This window comes from Pipistrellus kuhlii, unplaced genomic scaffold, assembly GCF_014108245.1.
Source record: "Pipistrellus kuhlii isolate mPipKuh1 unplaced genomic scaffold, mPipKuh1.p scaffold_m20_p_56, whole genome shotgun sequence".
Classification (NCBI taxonomy): Eukaryota; Metazoa; Chordata; class Mammalia; order Chiroptera; family Vespertilionidae; genus Pipistrellus; species Pipistrellus kuhlii.
Genome location: NW_023425558.1, coordinates 1440854 through 1453211, shown reverse-complemented (window position 1 = coordinate 1453211; position 12358 = coordinate 1440854). Strand labels below are relative to the sequence as shown.

Sequence of the window (12358 nt, the reverse complement as noted above, 5' to 3'; positions counted from 1 at the left end):
GCGGTGATTCCCCAGCCGCTGCTGTCAGACAGGCGGCAGCTGGTGGCAGGTGTGGGGGCAGGAGCACCCTCTGTGCCATCACCTGTGCCAGCTCCGGGACCCGCGGCCACAGTCCCGTGCCTCTCGCCTCGGGGCCCTGGATCCACACCCGCTCTGGGGCCTCTGGAGGCCTCAGCCACTGGGGACCGGTCAGGGCCGCAGAGGCCCCCGACCTCCGTGAGGAGCGGAGCCCCAGCCGCTGCCTGTCAGCTGGCCAGCATGTGCCGCCCAGCCCTGCTGCCTGGAGCCGAGCCAGGCAGAGGCGGAGGCAGAGGCAGGGGCAGGGGCAGGGGCAGGGGCAGGGGCAGGGGCGGAGGTGGAGGTGGAGGTGGAGGCAGAGGCAGGGGCAGGGGCAGGGGCAGGGGCGGAGGCAGGGGCAGGGGCAGGGGCAGGGGCAGAGGCGGAGGCAGAGGCAGGGGCAGGGGCAGGGGCGGAGGTGGAGGCAGGGGCAGGGGCAGGGGCAGGGGCAGGGGCAGGGGCGGGGGCGGAGGCAGGGGCAGGGGCAGGGGCAGGGGCAGAGGCAGGGGCAGGGGCAGGGGCAGGGGCAGGGGCAGAGGTGGAGGTGGAGGCAGGGGCAGGGGCAGGGGCAGAGCTGGCTCCAGGTGAGGCTGGGCTAGGGCTGAGCCTGGCAGCCGTTGGCTCGGAATCAGGCTCAGAGAGGGGCAGCCACAGGTCTGAGGCCACACAGCAAACCAGGGACCAGCTGGGGAGTACTGGTGAGGAGGAGGGGTGTTCCCGGATCTTGAGGGGCCCCTCCCTAGCCAGGGGTCTCCTTCTGCAGGGGCCACTCCTGAACTTGTCATGAATTCGGGGACAAAGAGGCCTGGCCTGGGGCAGGGGTCCTGGCTGGGGCGGCAGTGCGGCCCCCAGCCTGAGGGGCGCTGTTCTAGGGGAGGAGGGGGGCCGGTCCCCCCCGCCCCCCAGGTTCGATGCCTCTGTTTCAGCTGAGACAGCAGCTCAGAGGGGAGTAGGGACCAGGCCAGGGCCATGGCGAGAGGGCTCGCCCCCCAGACCAGACTCGCTGGCCCTCGTTTAGGCTGGGTGGGAGGTCACCCTACTCCTGGGAGCCCCTGAGCTGGGCATGTGGGTGCGGGCGCTGGGCAGGGTCTGTGGCACAGCTCGGCCCGTGAGGACCATGTCCCCCGGCGTCCGTGTCAGAGCGGCAGAGGCGCCGCGGGGCGGGAGGCCTGTCGGCGAGCGCGCAGTGGGCCCGCGGCTCCTGGTTGGGAGGCGATGCCGGGGTGACGTCCAGGAGCTGCTGTTTCAAGGGGTTCGGATCGCGAGCAGCACTTGTCTCTCCTGGAGGTGCTCTGCGAGGACAGCCCTAGCGGCATAACGAGAACAAAGAATAAAACCGACGGCAGAGGAGGCAGTGAGGGGGAGTGGCTGCCCCTTCCGGGTGTGGCAGGGAGTTCGCAGCCTGGGGGGCGGGAGGAGCCTGCCCCTCCGTCCGGTCTGGGTCCCGGCCACAGCGCTGTGCTTGTCTGGATCCCCCGGCCGTGCACAGGCCGGCCGAGGGTGGAGGCTGAAGGGGAGGAGAGCGGTGTCATCAGCCTCCGGAGGGTCGGGCACCCAGGGCCGGTCTGTGGGTGCTGGGACCCTGGAGGAGCCACGCCATGCCCACGTGCCTCCGGGAGAAACCCCGTGGATCTCAGGCCCGCCTTCCACCAGCGCCTCCCACTGGCCGGATCCAACCGGGAGCCCGTTGCTCCAGTCTTTGAAGGCTCCTCCGGTCTCAGGAGCAGTTTGCCGGTCGCATGTGGTCCTGTGTGTTCTCACTAAGGGACAGCGTTCTGAGCATCGCAGGGTTTGGGAGCCGAGGGGCTGCCTTCCAGAACCACCTGCTGAGCACTGACAGATGAAACGCCCCCTCCCTCCTTGGGACTCCATGTTGGTCTTCTTTCTGGCAGTGTGTGTGTGTGTGTGTGCGTGCGTGTGTGTGTACATACTTTTCCCCCCATAAAGTTAGAACAGTATCATTAACCATTGTGCCATAATGTCAGGTTTTGTAACAAGCTACTGGGAAAATGTTCTGAAGTAAATCAATTCTAATAAAGAAATTTAAGCCAAGATCGGTTTGGCTCAATGGATAGATCGTCGACTTGGGGACTGAAGGGTCCTGGGTTCGATTCCGGTCAAGGGCATGGACCTTGGTTGCGGGCATATCCCCAGTGGGGGGTGTGCAAGAGGCAGCTGATCGATGACTCTCTCTCATCGATGTTTCTAACTCTCTATCTCTCTCCCTTCCTCTCTGTACAAAATCAATAAAATATATTTTTTTTTAAAGAAAGAAATTTAATACTAAATGTTACCAACAGACCATAGGAAGGCACATGTAACAAGGACTTAAGGTTAAATTCTCAGCAGTAGCCCTAGCTGGTGTGGCTCAGTATGGAGTCCTGAGCCAGCCCAGCAGCCAGGGGGCTGGGGAACTGACGGGTCCCAGGTTTGATTCCAGCCAAGGGCACAGGCCTGGGTTGCAGGCTCCATCCCCAGTGGGGGGTGTGCAGGAGGCAGCCAATCCATGATTCTCTCTCACCGTTGATGTTTCTCTCTCCCTCTCCCTTCCTCTTTGAAATCAATAAAAATATTTTATTTTTAAAAAGTAAATCCTCAGCTGTCGAGTAACCTTTGTCAGGCAGGGCCTGTGAGACGGAGAGAAACCGTGCGGCTCCCCATGGGCCTGGGAGACAGGGACACCTTGGCACTGGCAGGCCTTCCACGAGGCAAACATGGCGCCCCTCCCACCTTCTCTTTGCTTTCTGGTTGTTCCTTAAACACTGATTCCTCTCCTCTGGGGAGGAAGACGCAAAACCTCCTTCTGGGGGAGATCCAAAGCCAATGAAGTCAACAAGCCTGTCCCTCTCCCCCTGATCAGACACGCCCCCAGGGACCTTCCCCTCCCCGTACAGCACCCCCTGGGTGACCCCCCCAGGGTGACCCACGCCTGGAGCTCCACACCCCCCTGTGGAGGGGCTGCCACTTCCTCCTCCGCCCCCGCCCGCCCGCCATGGCCCCAGCCAGGCTCCCTGGGGCAGCTTCCAGAGGCGGCCCCAGGGCTCCCTCTCCAGGTCTTTGTGGGCCTGACCACTTTCCGATGAGGTGACAACAGTTCCCCATCCATCCCCCCCACATAGAGCCCCCAGGGCGGCTCTGCCTCTCCGAGCCTCTGGCCCTCCGCTAGCCTGTCCTAAACGTCCAGAGACACAAAGCCAGGAGTGGCTGAGCGGGATTCGCACCAGCATCTCACATGCCTGAGGCTGGGTCCCGGCCTCACATAGACACTCCACACACACACACACACTGACACACACTCACTCACTCACTCACTCACACAGATACACACATACACACAGAGACACACACACATACACACACTCATACAGACACACACACACACACTCACTCATACAGACACACACACACTCACTCACTCACACAGAGACACACACACAGACACACACACACACACACACTGACACACACACACACACACACTCTCACACACTCACCACCTCCGCAGCCGGCCGGGCCCCTCCTCCGGGTGGGAGGGGACGGGGCGGGGCGGGCCGTCCCACCTCCGGGAGGAAGTGCCGACCGCGGCGGGACACGGCCGCCGCACCCTCCCCCAGCACAGCGATGGCCGAGCCGCCCCTCTACCCGGTGGCGGGCGCCGCGGGGCCGCAGGGCGACGAGGACCGGCTCGGGCTCCCCGACGGGACCGAGGCCCCGGTGAGCGGGCGCAGAGGGCGGGCCGGCTCCCGGGTGTGGGTGTGAGAGAGTGTGTGGGTGTGCGTGTGTGTATGTTTGTGGGGTGTGTGTGTGTGGGTGTGCGTGTGTGTATGTGTGTGTGTGTGAGAGAGAGAGTGTGTGTGTGCATGCGTGTGTGCGTGTGGGGGTGAGTATGTGTGCGTGTGTGTGTGTGCGCGCGTGTGTGTGTGTGCGCGTGTGCGTGTGGGGGTGAGTATGTGTGCGTGTGTGTGTGCATGTGTGTGTGTGTGGGTGAGTATGTGTGCGTGTGTGTGTGTGTGTGTGAGAGAGAGAGAGTGTGTGTGGGTGTGCGTGTGTGTATGTTTGTGGGGGGGTGTGCGTGTGTGTGGGGGTGAGTATGTGTGCGTGTATGTGCGTGTGTGCGTGTGTGCGTGTGCGTGTGTGTGTGTGAGAGAGAGTGTGTGTGTGTGGGGGTGAGTATGTGTGCGTGTGTGTGCGTGCGCGTGTGCGTGTGGGGTGAGTATGTGTGCGTGTGTGTGTGCGTGCGCGTGTGCGTGTGGGGGTGAGTGTGTGTGTGTGTGTGTGAGAGAGAGTGTGTGTGTGTGTGGGGGTGAGTGTGTGTGCGTGTGTGTGTGTGGGTGCGCGTGTGTGTGTGGGGGTGAGTGTGTGTGTGTGTGTGTGTGAGAAAGTGTGTGTGTGTGCGTGTGGGGGTGAGTTTGTGTGTGTGTGTGTGCGCGTGTGCGTGTGGGGGTGAGTATGTGTGCGGGCGTGTGTGTGTGTGTGCGTGTGTGTGGAGGGCAGCCCGGGAGGCGGCTGGGAGCCTGTCCCTCCGTCGGGCCGTGCTCCGAGCGCCCCGTCCCGCAGCTGGACGAGCTGGTGGGCGCCTACCCCAACTACAACGAGGAGGAGGAGGAGCGCCGCTACTACCGCCGCAAGCGCCTGGGCGTGCTCACCAACGTGCTGGCCGCCAGCGCCGGCGGGCTGCTCACCTACGCCGTCTACCTGGGTGCGTGCCCCGCGGCCGGCCCGGCCCGCCCGTCCCCCGGCCTGCCCCTGCCCCGTCCCCCGGCCCCCAGCACCTGCCCTGCCTGAGGGTGGCCTGCTCACCTACACCGTCTACCTGGGTGCGTGCCCCGCGGCCGGCCCGGCCCGCCCCGGCCCCCGGCCCCCAGCCCGTCCCCCGGCCCCCAGCACCTGCCCCGGCCCCCAGCCCCCAGCACCTGCCCCCGGCCCCCAGCACCTGCCCTGCCTGAGGGTGGCCTGCTCACCTACACCGTCTACCTGGGTGCGTGCCCTCCGGCCGGCCCGGCCCGCCCCGTCACCCGGCCCGCCCCGGCCCCGGGCCTGCCCCTGCCCCCGGCCCCCAGCACCTGCCCTGCCCCTGCCCCCGGCCCCCAGCACCTGCCCCTGCCCCTGTCCCCCAGCCCCCAGCACCTGCCCCTGCCCCTGTCCCCCAGCCCCCAGCACCTGCCCCTGCCCCCGGCCCCCAGCCCGTCCCCCGGCCCCCAGCACCTGCCCCGGCCCCCGGCCCCCAGCACCTGCCCCCGGCCCCCAGCACCTGCCCTGCCCCTGCCTCCGGCCCCCAGCACCTGCCCTGCCCCTGCCCCCGGCCCCCAGCACCTGCCCTGCCTGAGGGTGGCCTGCTCACCTACACCGTCTACCTGGGTGCGTGCCCCCAGCCAGGCCCCAGGCCTGCCCCAGCCCCCAGCACCTGCCCCTGCCCCTGCCCCCGGTCCCCAGCACCTGCCCCTGCCCCTGCCCCCGGCCCCCAGCACCTGCCCCTGCCCCTGCCCCCGGCCCCCAGCACCTGCCCCTGCCCCTGCCCCCGGTCCCCAGCACCTGCCCCTGCCCCTGCCCCCGGCCCCCAGCACCTGCCCCTGCCCCTGCCCCAGCCCCCAGCACCTGCCCTGCCTGAGGGAGGCCTGCTCACCTACACCGTCTACCTGGGTGCATGCCCTCCCTGCCCGGCCCCGGCCCTGCCCCTGTGCCCCAGCTCCCAGCACCTGCCCCTGCCCCCGGCCCCCAGCACCTGCCCTGCCCACCTACGCCGTCTACCTGGGTGTGCCCCCGGCCCAGCCCTACCCGGCCCTGCCCTTGCCCCTGCCCGCAGGGGGGGGGCTGGGGCACTGGCCCCGACCCCCAGCTTCTCGGTGCCCACCACCTGCCCCCCCTGCACCCTGTCTGGGAAAGAGAAACCTCTGGGCGGCCGGTCCCCGTTCCTCTTTCACTTCCAGCCCGCCGTCCTCCAGCTGCAGCTGCGTCCCCTCCCCGCGTGGGGGCGGGGGGCCCAGCCTGGGAGTGGGGGGCCCAGCCTGGGGGCGGGGGGCGGGGGGCCCAGCCCGGGGCCCTGGGACGGGGGGCCCAGCCTGGGGGACGTGGGGGCCAGGGGCTGGGATCCCGGAGACCCGCGGAGCGAGGCAGGGGCTGAGGCGGGGCTGAGGTCGCTGAGGCTGCACCGCTGGTGGGACGCTCGGCCGGCCTGGCCCCCTCCACCCCCCCGTCCCCCTGTCCCGCAGGGCGCAGGGCGCGGGCCGTGGGGAGGGTCCAGCCTGTGTGAGCTGTGCGCCCCCCAGGCCTCCTGCAGATGCAGCTGATCCTGCACTATGACGAGACCTACCGGGAGGTCAAGTACGGCAACATGGGGCTGCCCGACATCGACAGCAAGATGCTCATCGGCATCAACGTGACGCCCATCGCCGCGCTGCTCTACACGCCCGTGCTCATCAGGTGCGCGCTGCCCCTCAGAGGGCTGTGACCCCGACCCTGAGGGGCGTCACCCCGCCTGAGGGGCGTCACCCCGACCCTGAGGGCGTCACCCCGCCCTGAGGGGCGTCACCCCGCCTGAGGGGCGTCACCCCGACCCTGAGGGGCGTCACCCCGCCTGAGGGGCGTCACCCTGCCCTGTGGGGGCATCACCCCGATCCTGAGGGGCGTCACCCTGCCCTGAGGGGCGTCACCCCGCCTGAGGGGGCGTCACCCCGACCCTGAGGGGCGTCACCCCGCCTGAGGGGCGTCACCCTGCCCTGTGGGGGCATCACCCCGATCCTGAGGGGCGTCACCCTGCCCTGAGGGGCGTCACCCCGCCCTGAGGGGGGTCACCCCGCCCTGAGGGGCGTCACCCCGCCCTGAGGGGGGTCACCAGAGGGCTGTGACCCCGACCCTGAGGGGCGTCACCCCGCCTGAGGGGGCGTCACCCCGCCCTGAGGGCGTCACCCCGCCCTGAGGGGGCGTCACCCCGCCCTGAGGGGGCGTCACCCCGCCTGAGGGGCGTCACCCCGCCTGAGGGGCGTCACCCCGCCCTGAGGGGGGTCACCCCGCCCTGAGGGGGCGTCACCCCGCCCTGAGGGGCGTCACCCAGGCCCTGAGGGGCGTCACCCCGACTCTGAGGGAGCGTCACCCAGACTCTGAGGGGGCGTCACCCCGCCCTGAGGGGGCGTCACCCCGACCCTGAGGGGCGTCACCCCGCCCTGAGGGGGGTCACCCCGCCTGAGGGAGCGTCACCCCGACTCTGAGGGGGCGTCACCCCGCCCTGAGGGGGCGTCACCCCGACCCTGAGGGGCGTCACCCCTACTCTGAAGGGGCGTCACCCCGACCCTGAGGGAGCATCACCCCGACTCTGAGGGGGGTCACCCCGGCCTGAGGGGCGTCACCCCGCCTGAGGGGGGTCACCCCGCCTGAGGGGCGTCACCCCGCCTGAGGGGGGTCACCCCGCCCTGAGGGGGCGCGGGGCCCGGGGGCTGGGGGGCAGGGAGACCCCTCTCCTCCCGAGGGGCGAGAGGAGGGGAAGCCGGGGTTTGGGGAGGAAACGAGAGCTTTGCCCAGGGCACTGGGTTTCGTCAGCTCCCCCGCAGCGGCCTGGGACCCCTCCCGGTCAGCGGCGCTGGGGAGAGGGGCCTTTCTCCCTCCGAAAGGCCTGCTGCAGACTGAGCTGGCAGCCTCCAGCCCGGCCTCCGGCCACTGCAAAACCCCTCCACAAACACGCTATCCAGTGGCGGCCCGCCTGCGCAGCCAGAGACCGGGGCCAAACATGGGTTTCAGTTCCCTTCTCTTTAAAAAAAGAATCCTGAGCACACGGCACAGACCGTGTGAGAGTCATAACTGAAACCAGAAAAGGGAAAACATCTCCCAGGCCCTCCAGAAAGCCGGCTGCCCTGTGGTTCCATCGCGCGGGTGCGTGCATGTATGTGTGTGCGCGCGCGCGTGCGTGTGAGTCTGTGTGTGTGTGCACGTGCATGTGTGTGTGTGTATGTTGTGTGCGCGAGGATGACAGTCCAGGCCTTGTCCCCAGAGCATCAGTGAGCCACGTTCACTTCTTTGCTTTTTTCCCTCCAGCCTCGTTACTTTATTTTAAATGTATCTTTATTGTTGAAAGCACCGCAGATGCTCCTTTCTTTCTGTTGTTGTTTTCCCCCGTTGACTCCCTTCCCGCACTCGCCCCTCCCAACTCCTCACCACCGGCTCCGCATACAAGTTCCCGTTACTGTCTCTTCCCCACCTCCGCTCCCCCCACCCACCTTCCTCTGAGGCTCCTCAGCTTTCTTTCTTTTTCCTGCACACGTCCCGGCCTGTCCCTCTCCCCAGGGGCACTGGTGGGCATTGTCTGTAGCTGTGGGTACCCAGCCGTGGCCCAGAGTTGTGCCTTGCAGCACTCTGCTTTTAAAAAAACATTTTTTAATTGATTTCGGAGAGGAAGGGAGAGAGAGAGAAACATCAGTGATGAGAGTCATCACTTGGCTGCCTCCTGCATGCCCCCTGCTGGGGATCGAGCCCACAACCCGGGCGTGTGCCCTGAGCGGAATCAAACCCTGACCTCCTGGTTCACAGGCTGATGCTCAGCCCCTGAGCCACGCTGGCAGGGTGCCTTCTCGTTTTTTGCGCATCCACTATGTGCTTTGTAGCTCTTTTCTTCATAAAATGAAAAAAGAAAGTTCCAGGATCGGTTCCACCAGGGCCCTTCCGAGGACACAGGCTTCTGAAAGGCATGTGGCCCTTGAAACCCATCGCTGTGAAGCACAGCTGCCAGCTCGCCTCACGTCCTGTGTGCTGGGCTCTTTATAAATGCCGCCTCATTCCTCGCCGGCTGGGGTGGAAGCTCTGAGCTTAGACACGGAGGAGCTAAGAGACTGAGCCACTTGCCCGCGTCCCACAGGCATCTCGTGGCAGACGGAAGTTTTTTTTGTTTGTTGTTGTTGTTTAAATATGTTTTATTGATTTTTTACAGAGAGGAAGGGAGAGGGAGAGAGAGTTAGAAACACCGATGAGAGAGAAACATCAATCAGCTGTCTCCTGCATACCCCCTACCGGGGATGTGCCCACAACCAAGGTACATGCCCTTGCCCGGAATCGAACCTGGGACCGTCCAGTCCGCAGGTCGACGCTCTATCCACTGAGCCAAGCCGGTTTTGGCCAGACGGAAGGTTTCAACCTAGGCAGAGTGGCTCAAAACCCCATCCTTGCTCGGTGCCCAGACCACCAGGCTGCTTTCCCACTGGCCGTGTGGACCGGGCCCTGTGATGGCACAGGGATCGGAAAGCCAGCGGCACTTCACTCGGAGCTGCCTGGGAACCGCAGAGAACTAAGAGCTCAAACCCTAAACAAAACCGCGGTCCGGGCGCTGGTTTTCAGCCTGAACTGCCCCCGAGCCCGGGACAGGCCCTTAACTGCCCTGCGCAGCCCCTCTGAACGCCAGTGAGGAGGAGCGTCCTGGCCGACCACAGGGCCTGCAGCGCAGGGCAGGGAGGAGGGGACGCGGGGCTGGCCTGCTGCTAGCAGAGCCTCTTCCTGTCTCAGATCCTGTTTCCTGGAGCCAGTCTGGGTCCAGTCCCCCCCGACCCGTGCTGGGCCCTGCGTCCCAGCACCTGCTGAGGAAAGGGGGTGGTGCGTCAGCCCAGAACTCCAGGGAGGGCTGGACGTGCCCACGAGCCACTGAACCTGACACTGCCCCTGCCTTCCCTCCTTCCATCCTGCCGTGGCGAGGGCCCACGACAGCCTGGAGAACACATGTTTGGATGCCTGGCTGACCTGAAGCCACTCAGAGTCCCTGCCTCTGAGTTTCTATCTTCCAGGCCTTCGTCCCAAGGCCAGGGGTCTCTCCCGCCTCGCTCAGCCTCGTGGGCCGAGAGCTGTGGGCGCTCTGCTATCGGCCCTGGCAGTCCCGACAAGCCCGTGACACCAGCCTCTCTCTCAACGCCCCCAGGTTTTTTGGCACCAAGTGGATGATGTTTCTGGGCGTGGGCATCTACGCCCTCTTTGTCTCCACCAACTACTGGGAGCGCTACTACACCCTGGTGCCCTCGGCCGTGGCCCTGGGCATGGCCATCGTGCCCCTCTGGGCCTCCATGGGCAACTACATCACCAGGTGAGCCCGGCGGGCGGCAGGGGGGGACGCTGGGGACCCGGCGGGGCCTCCGCTGCTTTGCCAACCTCGGCCAGAGCACCTGGGACTGGCCCCTCTGCCCTCCGGGCCTCAGTTTCCCCCTCCGTAAGCTGCAGGGGTGGCCGGCCCGGGCTCTGGGTGCGGGCGGGAGGTGTCCGGCAGGGCTGGGCTGGGGCCAGCCTCTCTCTGCGGCGCAGGATGGCCCAGAAGTACTACGAGTACGCGCACTACAAGGAGCGGGACGAGCAGGGCCCGCAGCAGCGCCCCCCGCGGGGCTCCCACGCGCCCTACCTCCTCGTCTTCCAGGCTGTCTTCTACAGCTTCTTCCACGTGAGTGCCCCCGGGGCCGGGGCCCAGGCCAGTCTGGCCAGCCTTCCAGTCCCCTCCTGCTTACCCCGAGTGCGTGAAACCTCCCCGGCTGTCCTGGGGCAGAGCTGGCCGGGGCAGTCCTCTGGCCTTGGGCTGTCCCCTCTGCCGGCACCACCCCAGGGCTATGCCAGGACCCCCGGATAACGCCTGTGCCCTCTGCCCTCAGCTGAGCTTCGCCGGCGCCCAGCTGCCCATGATCTACTTCCTGAACCACTACCTGTACGACCTGAACCACACGCTGAACAACGTGCACAGCTGCGGTCAGTGCTGGGGGGAGGGGTCCCAGTCCCCTCCTCTCCCCCTCCCCTCCCTATCCCCCTTCCTCTCCGAGAACACGGTGCACAGCTGCCGCCAGTGCTGGGGGGATGGATCCCCACGCCCCCTCCCCGCCCCCTCCGAGTTGTCCTGTGGACCCTGGGCCTCCAGGGCAGAGGGTGCTCTCTCACGGGCTCAGGGCTGGGCATGCGGGGTCCCAGGGCTCTGGTGGGCGAGGCACAGTCCCGTTGGACAGCGTGTGTGTGTAATCTGACCGGCAGGGGGAGGGTGTAGCAGGGAAGGCGCCTGGGGGAGGTGCCATCTGGGACCAGGCTGCCTATAGGGTCTCTCTTGGGGTCAAGTCCTACCCTCAAAGCTCGGACAGTGCACGGTGAATGTACAGATGTGGGGGATGCACTGGCCCTGGCCCCCCAATCCCGCCTCTGTGCAATGGGGCGGGAAGGGAGATGGGCCGGGAAGGGGGATGGAGGAAGGTGCTCCTTTCCGTGGAGTCTGTTCAGCCCTAGCGGCCCTCACATCCAAACGGCTCTCCAGGAACCCTGCCTGGGCCCGCATTGCCGGGCTGTGCCCTCGCCCCCTGCCCTGCCCCGCCCGGCCCTGCAGCCCCGCCCCCCGGCCTGGCTGCATGTGCCTGAGCCCAGTGCCCTCCTGCCGCTCAGCGCGCTCTCCCCGCGCTCCGCAGGCACCAGCAGCCAGGGCATCCTCACCGGCTTCAACAAGACGGTGCTCAAGACGCTGCCGCGCAGCCGGAACCTCATCGTGGTGGAGAGCGTGCTCATGGCCGTGGCCTTCGTGGCCATGCTGCTGGTGCGGCGGCGGGGGCGGCTGAGTGGGGGGCCAGGCTGAGTCCCGGGGAGTCCCCGCTGGGCCCTGGGCGATGGCGCAGGAAGATGCCGGTGGGCTGGGGGTGGGGCTGGAGGGGACAGGCTCGGTCTGGGGTGGAGGTGGAGTCTGGGCTGCAGGGGACTGGCCTGACCTGGGCTGGGGGTGGACGGTGAGGCTCCTGAGGGCAGGAGGAGGCGTGGGGGCGTGGCTGGTGTGAGCTTGGGCTGGGACACGGGGCGGAGGCCTGTGGTGTGTCCAGGGGCGGGGCCTTTGCAGAGGGGCGGGGCCTCGTGCCGAGGGGCGGGGCGTGCGCCGAGGGGCGGGGCGGGCCTGGCTGTCCCTCACGGCGCTCCGCCGCAGGTGCTGGGCCTGTGCGGGGCCGCCTACCGGCCCACGGAGGAGATCGACCTGCGCAGCGTGGGCTGGGGCAACATCTTCCAGCTGCCCTTCAAGCACGTGCGCGACTTCCGCCTGCGCCACCTCGTGCCCTTCTTCGTGTACAGCGGCTTCGAGGTGCTGTTCGCCTGCACGGGGCTCGCGCTGGTAGGTGCAGCCCGCGGTGGCGGTGACAGTCTGAGCCGCAGATAAACGACGACGGAGCTCTGAATGCGGGTCTACGTGTGCACAAACATGTCCCATACCCCCCCCCCGCCCCTCCTTCCTTCCCCTCAGTCTGGGACTTTATGTTACCTCCTGAGCCGTTTCCTCCTCTGAAGGGATGGGGGTTCGCTCCGGGGGGTGGCATGGCTGAGGCAGGATAAC

General features: G+C 67.0%; 1 protein-coding gene across 2 annotated transcripts in view; it reads left to right on the top strand.

The window, feature by feature from the left end:
• The window catches only part of UNC93B1 (unc-93 homolog B1, TLR signaling regulator), a 36819-nt gene that overhangs the window by 1642 nt on the left and 22819 nt on the right, over window positions 1-12358 (top strand). For both annotated transcript variants that reach the window (XM_045573774.1, XM_036416484.2), the window contains exons 2-9: window positions 3677-3771; window positions 4615-4756; window positions 6324-6477; window positions 9947-10108; window positions 10324-10456; window positions 10662-10755; window positions 11454-11578; window positions 11957-12139. In XM_045573774.1, the coding sequence (XP_045429730.1) occupies window positions 3679-3771; window positions 4615-4756; window positions 6324-6477; window positions 9947-10108; window positions 10324-10456; window positions 10662-10755; window positions 11454-11578; window positions 11957-12139 (1086 nt within the window). In that variant the 5' untranslated portion in view covers window positions 3677-3678. The remainder of the gene's footprint in view (window positions 1-3676; window positions 3772-4614; window positions 4757-6323; window positions 6478-9946; window positions 10109-10323; window positions 10457-10661; window positions 10756-11453; window positions 11579-11956; window positions 12140-12358) is intronic.